Genomic DNA, 12081 nt, shown 5'->3' with positions numbered 1-12081 from the left:
TATGAGAGACGACGTTTCACTAAAGATGATGTTCTACTAACAGAATCCAGAATAATCATATCCAAAACAATGCAGGAGGAATTTATTCAGATGATACGTGAAGGCCACATGGGAAGAGCTAGATGAGCTGTGCACTGACAGACATCTACATAAACATTGAAAGAACCATGTCTAAATGCAATGTGTTCTAGAAGCATAACAATACACAAGAGAAAGGGGAGACGCTAGCTACTGAAGTACTACCCAAACCATGGCAATTTGTGGGAACCAAGTTATTCACACACTATCAAGAATGCCATCTCACAGTAGCGGACTAGTACTCTAAGTTCTGTTTTATCAGAAAGGTGAAAGATTGAGAGCTACACAATAATCTCAGAAAGATGAGTTTGTTTTCTGAGCAAAAGACTGCAGAAAGAATAATATGTGCTAATGGAAGCCAATCCACATCCAGAGCATTTAAGGAATTTGCTGAGGAGTACGAGTTCAACATCACCACATTACCCAAACGGGCACGGGTTTATAGAAAGACAGGACCATATGGTCAAGACAATCTTGGTGAAATTCTAATAGACAAAGGAAGACCCAAATCTCCAATCTACACCTCTGATGCTGACATGAAATCATTCGCCGAGTTATTCACAGGCAGAAATTACAAGACAACTTGGGAAAACAAGGTACATCCTTGAATTAACCAGGAGGAAGGAAGATGACAACTCATTGATACTCATGTGGAAGAAGCCAAAACTTCAAAGAGCATGCTAAATCCCTGCCTGAGGTGTTGAAAAGACTAACTGCATATGTAAAGGATCCCATTCTGCAAATGTGGAATCCAACAAAGATTATTTTTAATTTTTTAAAATAAATTTAGAGTACCCAATTATTTTTTTCCCAATTAAGGGGCAATTTAGCGTGGCGAATTCACCTAACCTGCACATCTTTGGGTTGTGGGGGCGAAACCCACACAGACACGGGGAGAATGTGGAATCCAACAAAGATTGTTGCGAAGCCGAGACTCCCGGTCACACATCACTGAGACAGAAACTGGTGAGCAAATGCAAAGGAACAGAATCCACATTCAACTGACACCTCAGATGGATAAGCAGACCAGATCAGCAACATCAGAAACACATCACTAACCAGCGAGACCACATCAACAACAACGCCAGTAACACATCACTAACCAGCGAGACAACATCAACAACACGCCAGTAACACATCACTAACCAGCGAGACAACATCAACAACAATACCAGCAACACATCACTAACCAGTGAGACAACGTCAACAACAACACGTCGCTAACCAGTGAGACAACATCAACAACACCAGCAACACATCACTAAGCAGCGAGACAACAACAACACATCACTAACCAGTGAGACGACATCAACAACTCCAACAACACATCACTAACCAGTGAGACAATATCACCACCAACAATACATCAGTATCCAGTGAAACATCATCAACAACACCAGCAGCACATCACTAGCCAGCAAGACCTCAACAACACATCACTAACCAGTGAAATATCATCAACACCAACACATCACTAACCAGCGAGACAACATCAACACCAGCGACACATCACTAACCAGCGAGACAATATTAACACTAGCAACACATCACTAACCAGCGAGACAATATTAACACTAGCAACACATCACTAACCAGCGAGACAACATCAACAACTCCAACAATACATCACTAACCAGTGAGACATCAACAACACAACACATCACTAACCAGCGAGACAACATCAACACCAGCGACACATCACTAACCAGCAAGATAATATTAACACTAGCAACACATCACTAACCAGCGAGACAACATCAACAACTCCAACAATACATCACTAACCAGTGAGACAACATCAACAACACATCAATAACCAGCGAGACATCAACAACACCAACACATCACTAACCAGTGAAACATCATCAACACCAGCGACACATCACTAACCAGCGATACAATATTAACACTAGCAACATATCACTAACCAGCGAGACAACATCAACTCCAACAATACATCACTAACCAGTGAAATATCATCAACACCAACAACACTAACCAGCGAGACATCAACAACACCAACACATCACTAACCAGCGAGACAACATCAACACCAGCGACACATCACTAACCAGCGAGACAATATTAACACTAGCAACACATCACTAACCAGCGAGACAACATCAACAACTCCAACAATACATCACTAACCAGTGAGACATCAACAACACAACACATCACTAACCAGCGAGACAACATCAACACCAGCGACACATCACTAACCAGCGAGATAATATTAACACTAGCAACACATCACTAACCAGTGAGACAACATCAACAACACATCACTAACCAGCGAGACATCAACAACACCAACACATCACTAACCAGTGAAACATCATCAACACCAGCGACACATCACTAACCAGCGATACAATATTAACACTAGCAACATATCACTAACCAGCGAGACAACATCAACTCCAACAATACATCACTAACCAGTGAGACAACATCAACAACACATCACTAACCAGCGAGACATCAACAACACCAACAACACATCACTAACCAGTGAGACAACATTAACACACCAGCAGCACATCACTAACCAGCGATACATCAATAACAACACTAGCAACACATCACTAACCAGCAAGATAACATCAACACCAACAACACATCACTAACCAGTGAGACAACATCAACAACACCAACACATCACTAACCAGCGATACAACATCAACAACACATCATTAACCAGTGGGACAACATCAACAACACCAACACAATCACTAACCAGTGAGACAACATCAACAACACCAACACACCATTAACCAGCGATACAACATCAACAACACCAACACAATCACTAACCAGTGAGACAACATCAACAACACCAACACACCATTAACCAGCGATACAACATCAACAACACCAACACATCATTAACCAGCGATACAACATCAACAACACCAACACATCACTAACCAGCGAGACATCACCAATAACACATCACTAACCAGCGATACAATATTAACACTAGCAACACATCACTAACCAGTGAGACAACATCAACAACATATTGCGTTGGAGCGCAGTCAGGGGGGAGGGGGGGTGGGTGGGTTGGCGCTGCCGAACTTTTGCATCTACTACTGGGCGACCAATATAGCCATGATTAGGAAGTGGGCAATGGGGGGGGGGGGGGGGGGGGGGGAGAGAGCGGCGTCATGTAAAGGTACTAGTCTGGGAGCTTTGATAACGGCTCCTTTGCCGTTCTCGCCGACCCGTTACTCCACAAGTCCGGTAGTGGTGGCGACACTGCGGATGTGGGGACAACGGTGGAGGTACAAGAGGGTGGAGGGAGCGTCAGTCTGGACCCCAATATGCAACAATCACAGGTTTGACCCAGGTAGGATGGATGGTGGGTTCCAGAGCTGGGAGAGGGCAGGCATCAGAAGGATGGGAGATCGGTTCATAGACGGAAGCTTTCCCAGTTTGAAGGCGCTAGAGGACAAATTTAATCTGCCACCAGGAAACGCCTTTAAATATCTGCAAGTACGAGCCTTCCTGAAAAAACAGGTAGTGGCCTTTCCGACGCTGCCGTCACTGAAGATACAGGACAGGGTGGTCTCCGGCTCCTGGGTGGGGGAGGGGAGGGTGTCGGATATCTACCAGGAACTACAGGAGGCGGAGGAAACCCTGGTGGAGGAGCTCAAGGGCAAGTGGGAGGAGGAGCTAGGTGAGGAGTTGGAAGCGGGTCTGTTGGCAGAGGTCCCGGGCAGGGTTAATTCCTTCTCATCATGTGCCAGGCTCAGTCTAATTCAATTTAAGGTGGTCACTAACCAGCGAGATAACATCAACATCACCAGCAACATACCACTAACCAGTGAGACAACAAGCAATGAAACATCAATCCCATCATCAGCAAGTGATGCTGATCGATAAATTGCTTTCTGCTTTTAATAAAAGTTATGCTTCTTTCTCTTCGATTTAAAAAATATATTAACAATTCTAATTTTAACATTATTATTGTTTTTATTCTTTATATTATAGTTCAATATTAAATAGAATTGTTTATTTAACACGTTACATTACTCTGAACCCAAGTGGGACTCCACAAAAGGGCTCTCATGACCCCTTACACCACAACCCCGAGATCTGACCCCACCACCCCGCCATGTTTGACTCCCCCAACTCCCAAATCCCCACCCACCTTCCACACTGGCACCCAACCTCCCCCACTCCCACCTTCCTGACCTCCAACACCCCCAATCCCTCTGACCTCCCCATCCTTCCCCGATTTCCAAGCCCCTGACCTCCGACACACCACCCATCCCCCAACCCCCATTCCTACATCCCCAGGCTTCCGACCCTCCCGACCACACAACTTACGTTGGGCATATATCTTCTTCCTGGCCTATCACTTTAAAGTTGAAAAAGGGGCGCAGTCTGCTTGAATTCGATGGTGTCTGACTACACTGGAGCCTGCAAGAACTTTTTCCAAGCAAGCCCCAATGAGCTCCGGCCATTGTAATTTTCAGTGCAATTGTCTCGGACAGATAAGTGCACTTTAAAAAGTCTTGACATTCCAGCAGGCCGTTGCTTTCTGACCCGAATCGAAAGTTACAGCCCGTTGAGTAATTTCAACGCAGGCAGAGATTGAAGTATCAGGTCAGGTCCCAGAAACCAAATGACTTCTAGGCTACTGGCACAAAACAGCTCAGATTCTGTACGACACACGGAGAAACGATTTATATTCATGCAAGAAACATTTCCTTTTTTAAAAATTTAGAGTACACAATTATTCTTTTCCAATGAAGGGGCAATGTAGCATGCCAATCCGCCTAACCTACACATCTTTGGGTTGTGGGGGTGAAACCCACACAGACACGGGGAGAATGTGCAAACTCCACACGGACAGTGACCTGGGGCCGGGTTCAAACCCGTAGGCAGCAGTGCTAACCACTGCATCACCGTGCCGCCTTCAAGAAACATTTCTGAGGGGAACAGACTGTACATAGTAGCAGGAAATGTCTAACTAGTGCTGTCTGCTCTACTCAGTTTACTCCGTTATAGGAAAAGTCACTAATATAAATAGTTCTGCACAGCTTGTTACCGCCCCCTTTGGCGGACCTCTCTTAACATGAGGATTATCAGACGACTGACACAGTCAAGAGGCTCGTGTGCAAATCATTTAAATAGCTACAAAAACTTGAAAAGGATTAGGACGACGTGAAAGGTGACCGTTTGATGACCTTTTAACTGTGAAACGAACCCACAGTCCATTGAGTGCAAAATACAAACTCCTTGGCCGGAATTCTCCGGGCGTCAGGATTCACTTTCCCCACTGGCAGCGCATCCCCACCCATGGGTTTTGCTGATTTTGATGGGAAATCTCAGTGACAAGCAGTGGGAGGATAGAATCCCGCCGCCAGTGAACGCCGCGGGGCCAAGAAACACGCGGCTGGGGGACCGGAGAATCCCGCCCATTATCTACGTCTAATTGGATAGTCAACATTCTAATAAGTCAGTTCTCATAAATACCTGCACTATATCTGTTTCAATCTTCTTGGATGTTGCCTTAGTTAAGTGTACTCTTTTACTTTCTAGTTTCCTGACGCATGCTTCTAAGGTTGTTTCTTTTTCCCTTCTTTTCTGCTTCCTGCTTTTCTCTCCTTTCCCTTTCTTTCTTTTGTGGTCTTTTTCTATAATTTCATTCTTTATATGTTGCACTGTTTCCTTCTTTGTATTGGCACCTATTTTCTTTCATTTTTTTCATGGTAAAGACAATCATGTCAAAAAAGAACATCTTGCTGCCTCTTGTAAAAGAGCTGATTTTCAAAGTTACCTCAAAACAATGGAATAAAAACAGAAAATGCTGAGAAAACTCGACAGGTCAGGAAGCATCCGTGGAGAAAGAAACAGAGTTAACGTTCCATGTCCATATGACTCTTCTACGTGAGCTTTTCCAGCATTTCCTGCTTTTTTTCCCCCAAAGTTCCAGCATTCAAAATATTTTGCTTCCATCCCCAAAAAATGGAAGTGTGCTTTCTCCACATTTCCAAACTTTTCCAAAGAATTTATAAGTTTGTACTTGATCGTTTTAAAATTATAAATGAAAATGATGTAAGCAACCACTGGAGATGCTCTGGAACTTCAGAAAAAATCCCAGAACAATGTCCCCAATTTTTGCGAACAAGATAAAACAAATGCAGAGGAATGATGGTAACTGCGTGCAACTCTTCATCAATGGTTTCTGTTGCTGCAAGAGAATCAATGCAAACCATGCTTATCAAGAAGGATTAGAAAAGGGTCACTTGACCTATCGATAGGCATCTACTGGTACTCGGATTCTCCATAACAATCACTATTCCATTGAGATTTTGTGCCACATTTTTGGAAGTAGCTTTTTGACAAGAAGCTAGTTTTGTGAATCAACGTGGATAAATGAGGATAGAAATATTTGAACTTTGTTCGAAAATAGGATAAAAACTAGAAGAATTAGAGTACAAAGAGGCCTTTTCTAAACCTTCTCAATCTGCAAACCCATTGTAAGAGTTGCGTCCAGCTCCTATCATTTATCTGCAAGTTATTTATCTCGTCGGTAAAAACTGTAGATAATGATCTGGGGCTTTTTCTGATATCTCTGTACAACTAATCAAATATTGAAAACTCATTGAGGTAAAGGATGTCCATGAAAATTAACAGAATACATTTCCTCTTCTATTGCACAGTGTTAGCAGCATGAACTCCCTGGTCAAGTTTGATACAGCCATACGCAGAGTAAATTTCCTGAGCTATCAAATTTCAGTGCTGCAAATCTACAGCACAATACTGTACACTAATTAGTAATTTTCAATCAGAAAATGAAATGTTGTCTTGAACAACATTCAAGACATTCGTTGGAGTTTAGACAATTGAGAGGTGATCTTGAAATATATAAAACACTTAAAGAGGCTTGACAGGGCAGATTCAGAAAAGCTGGTCCCCCAGGACCTACTTCTGCTCGACTTTCTCAGGATTGGATTCAAACCCAGATGTCACGGGTGAATGGATAATGCTGTAGTGCATTATTCAATGCAGGTTGCGCATCCCTTATCCAAAATGCTTGGGGCTGAGTATCGGATTTTGGAATTTTTGGATTTGAGAATAAACTGCGCAGGTGCGGCGCACTGGGAACTACGTATGTGGGGTGCACATTGGGAACTGCGCATGTGCAATGTGCATTGTGAACTGCGCATGTGCAGAACATTTGGGAACTGCGCATATGCAGCGCACGTTGGAAACTGCGCATTGCCCAGGAACTCGTGGGCTTTCCCATTCGTGATGCCATGCGGCGCTCGAAAAAAAAGTGTGAATTTCAGAATTTTTTAGTTTTCGGATAAAGGATGCTCAACCTGTATTTTCTTTTCTCCAACTCACCGCTAAGAAGAGATAAATGTAATCATTTTTATGCTTGTTGGATGAACAAGTGCTTCTGGCCTCATTATGTCCTCAGGCTCTTTTCTATTAAACTCCACTTGATGCTACAAATGGACTTCCGCGGCATCAAAGCTGTCCTATATATTTTGCAGGGCAGAAATAGCAAGCTATTTTTAGGCAAGATGCAACAGGGCTCGTTGCAAGTGCAACTTTAAAAGAACTGCGGACACACAATTTAATACATGGTCAGAAACTTTCTGACTGTGGAATCTCCTTGGTGTCAAGAAAAGTTCTCTGCAGGTCATCAATGCCAAAACAAAAAACGTTTGTCTTAAGAGGTGAGGCCGGAATCAAACTGGACCAGATGCAAGCACTGGCATTTATCTCTGCTGCCCTGTTTTTATTCTCTCATTCGGAGGCAGACACGACATAGCTCAGCTCCCACAGTGGTTTTCAAGGACCACGGTGGATTTCACCGCCTGGTGTTTTTGGTGCTGGTTTGTGTATCCTCCATATTTGCTCTCGGAGGCAACTGTGTGAAATATATGAAGCATAAAAGAAAAATGATTTTCATATACAGCGTGTAAGTATTGTGATCATTATTATCCCCTCAGACAAAAATAAACAGGGGAGCGGGATTCTCCATCCCGCCAGCCCTGTTTTCCAGCACGGCATGCCGTGCAGGATCCTCTGTTCCCGTGGCCGTCGGGAATACCACAGGCACGGATGCACTGCTGATGAAATGGAGGATCCTGCCAATGGAGAATCCCACAGGGGAAAGATGAATTTCCATTTAAAAAAAATAACAGCAGAAATCCTGATATATATTGCCAATATCCATGAAGTAGGAACTGCAAAGGGTATGCTGCTGAGGGAATAAAAGCGGCTGAGTTGATACATGCTTAATGTCTGTCCCCTTCTCCATTGCACATTGCAAATAAAACGCATTGGAGCAAAGGCGGGGGCAGGGGAAATGAGAAAAAGCAAAATGCAACTCAAATCTATTTTTGCTGAATGTAAATTTTGTCACTTTTATAATAATTCAATTGGGAGACTTCAGCTTCACAGATCTGCACAGCTTGCACGCATGACTAGATTTTACAGTAATTAAATTTGCCCTTAGGCTGTCAATCTGTCATGTTGCTTTCAATGACATTTTACACAATCATGTTAAGTTCACAATCAAGGTGTGGTTCAATCTGGGTATTCTAGTTCTAACATCTTGAAAGTTCAAAACTCAAAAAACTTTTGTTTCAGTTCACTTGAAACCTTGCATCAAAACCAAATTCGAAATTAATCTCATCAATTAATGGTGCACCTTTTCAAACATTTCTGCTGAATGCTCACTCGATCTTGCCAAGGACTGTACAGTCAGATCCGCAAGCATCTCAACTACCTCAATATGCCTTCTAAACAATAACTAAATGGATATTTTAAAAATTAATATCTCATTCTTCTGGGACGCAGTGCCTCAGTACCTAGTCGATTCCCAGAAAAGATACAAACCAGCTTGGTCTTAACAAAGCGAATAAAGAAATGTAATAATTTTTAAAATAAAGTAACACTTGGGCTAGCGATCAGGAATTTTAATATTAAACATATCTGACGATACATAAAGAATACTATGAATGATACCTGTAACTTTAAGACTTCATCAAAAATGCATTGGAGGGCCAGTTTATCCCTGATAACCTCCTTTCCCAAGCAGGCCCAGTATCGTGACACATGCATGGAGTTTGTGAGAGATCCTCCATCCAGAAAACCTAATGGGGGAAAAAACATATTTCATTCGTTGGAGATTTTTAAACTGACGAGGAAAGGAACCATTTGTTGAATCGTACCAGTTCCTACAGAAGGCCATCGACCTGAAGTGTTGTGCTTCTCCTCTCCACAGACACTGCCAGACCGGCTGAAGATTCCCAGCATGCTGTGCTTTTATCTCAGATTTCTGGCATCTGCAGTAATTTGCCTACTGATCTATCTTCCTGCAGATTTTAAACTATGAAATAGGTTTAATAAGCCTGGAATTCCCATACTAAGGAAAGGAACAATGATGGATTCTAGTGCAAATTAAATTACCATGTATAAATTCATACAGGCATCAGCCTCTGTCACTACCGTTCTATTTTCACCTCAGTTTCAGTACATTAAAGATGAACAGTGATGGGAGATCGACCCTCCCTGATGATTCATAACTGGATAATAATATAAAATTGCTGTAGCCATGGAGGCACTATTGTGTTAGGAGGTATAATGCTCCCTTCCAGCTTTACCAGCATTCATATTCCTTGCCCTCAGTTCTAAAGCTGTCTTCTTTTTTAGTTGGGCCAGTCGAGTGTTTAATTGAATAACAGCTCATAGAAAACCAGATCGAGAAATGTGGCAGAAGCTTACCAGCAAGAAGAATGAACAGTGGCCTGTAGAAAGCAGATTCTTTATAAGAAAATGCAGTTGCTCATTTTTACCTGGAACAAGATTGAACATAAAGCACAGAAACAATCCCTTCAGGCCAACTGGACTATGCCAGAGTTTGTGCTCCACGTGAAACCCCTCTCACTCTACTTCATCTATCTTTCCATTCCTTCATCCCTTATGTACTGATCTAGTTTCCCCTTAAATACGCCTTTTCTACTTGCCTCACCTACTCAACACACGCCTAAATTTCGCCACAAGCAGATGTCAAAATAGGTTTCCCAATTTCGCAACATGCCAGTAAGCAACAAGAGACATCTTAAACTATTCCAGGGACATCTGAGTTAAACAGCTGTTATTCCTCAGGGAATCTCATTTTCATGTTTTATGATGGTAGTTTTCAGTGTTCTGAGTCAGTTATAGTTTTTTAAAAATAAATTTAGAGTACCCAATTATTTTTTCCAATTAAGGGGCAATTTAACGTGGCCAATCCGCCTACCCTGCACATCTTTGGGTTGTAGGGGTGAAACCCACGCAGACACGGGGAGAATGTGCAAACTCCACACGGACAGTGACCCAGGGCCGGGATTCGAACCCAGGTCCTCAGCGGCGTAGGCAGCAATGCTAACCACTGTGCCACCGCGCTGCCCTGAGTCAGTTATAGTTAAATGTACAGTCTTCGACATGTGAAAATGCACTATGCAATAGGAATATTCTTTTAATAGTTGTTCACATGCATCATAATGTTGCAGTTAGTAACGTGTTCTTACTAATGTTAATCAATCTGATAGAACAAGTGAATATGTATTCATAACATTTGGAAACATCATTGAAATATAAAACCAATACAGTTTGTTTAAACCAATATTTCTGATGCTTGTTCATAAACAGCAAGGAAGGGAATTGGAATGTGCATGGCCAAGTTTCAAGATTAGCAAACTGACTGTGATGCCTGTGGTTATCCTTTTTGAAATACAATATGAAAGTTGTATTGCACCTATTTTTCTTTCCTATTCCAGGGGAATCCGGTGCTGGAGAATTTTACTTTGGACTGAGGTTTTCTGAGGTCTCTCTCTTGCCACTAGGATTGAAAGCTGGGTCCGTCTCTGAACCTCCTGGCTGCAGTTCCCTGGGTGGCATTTTTCCAGGGGCAGCAAATTAACAGGGATGCCACTGTCCATCTGAGCCACCCGCCTCCCCAGAGCTGCTGACCCCATCAGAGAGCTGGCAGCCCCAAAGGCACCACTAATAGAAGTGCGGGTTGAAGGAGAAGAACCAGGGGGTGGAGGCAGGCCTTAGTGATTGGGGATGGGGGAGCACATTCAGTCAGCACCAGCATAGCCGTAGAGGTGCCTATTGCCACCAGACGGCTCCTCTGGGGGTTATGGAGTGGCCATAAAGGTGAAGCAACCTCGTCTCCTACACATTACGAACCTGCTGGGAGGCAAAGGCAGTCTCCACATGCAGCGGTTGCCCCTTCCGTGGCAGTAGAATGCCAGCTCGGGTGGAAAGAGGCCATTAATTGGGCACTTAATTGCTACATTGAGGTTCTTGCTCCTTGCAATATGAAGAAGAGGGAAGAGGTGGTTAGGGCCATGGAACTGGACATGATGTAGGGGATGACTCAGAGGCTCTGAAGAGTCATATTCAACTTGAAACATTAACTCTCGTTTCTCTCCCCAGGGTTTGCAAGCTTTTGTTTGCAAAGATCACTCCATGATAAAAGCGCTAGCCTGGGTTTTGTGATCAGTGTTTGTACCATGTGATATTGGGCTGAATCGTGAAAGTGTATTGGGTCTGCAACTGAAAATTTATTCTACCTGTATTAAATTATTTTTCCTCACTTCCTCGCACGCCTCCCAATAATCCAAAGCAGGTTTACCTGAAAGAAAATCAGCCCTCACCAAGTATATATTTTGCCAGATGAATGGGTAGACAGCGGAGAAAGTCCTTATGACCAGTGATCCCTGAGGTAGCCTCGAAAGGTGAAGTTATAATTATCGAAGGATTTTCATTGTATGAATCAATAATTTCTTTCCATGACGGCAATTGCTTCGTATTTAGGCTTTCAACGTTTGGCTGAGAATTAGCTGCAACTAAAAAATGTGTGAATCATTTGTGAAAAGCTAACTTGTACTGACAGTAAGATTTCATGCTGTAAATTGCAACAAGCTTATAAGTTATTTTGGTACAAATTTATTCAAATTTTTCAGCCAGGTAGAGGAG

The 12081-nt window shown here is 42.9% G+C and overlaps 1 protein-coding gene across 2 annotated transcripts in view; it reads right to left on the bottom strand.

The window, feature by feature from the left end:
* Positions 1-12081, bottom strand: part of fbxw10 (F-box and WD repeat domain containing 10) — an 83968-nt gene that overhangs the window by 53325 nt on the left and 18562 nt on the right. Inside the window, exons 3-5 of one of the 2 annotated variants that reach the window (XM_038777089.1) lie at positions 11760-11951; positions 9079-9206; positions 5566-5784 (exon numbers count right to left, since the gene is read on the bottom strand). In XM_038777089.1, the coding sequence (XP_038633017.1) occupies positions 5566-5784; positions 9079-9206; positions 11760-11951 (539 nt within the window). The remainder of the gene's footprint in view (positions 1-5565; positions 5785-9078; positions 9207-11759; positions 11952-12081) is intronic. The other variant, XM_038777090.1, reaches the window with a different exon arrangement.

Source organism: Scyliorhinus canicula, chromosome 18 (assembly GCF_902713615.1).
Source record: "Scyliorhinus canicula chromosome 18, sScyCan1.1, whole genome shotgun sequence".
Lineage (NCBI taxonomy): Eukaryota > Metazoa > Chordata > Chondrichthyes > Carcharhiniformes > Scyliorhinidae > Scyliorhinus > Scyliorhinus canicula.
Note: the sequence above shows the minus strand (reverse complement) of the source record. Positions and strands in the feature narration are given on the sequence as shown.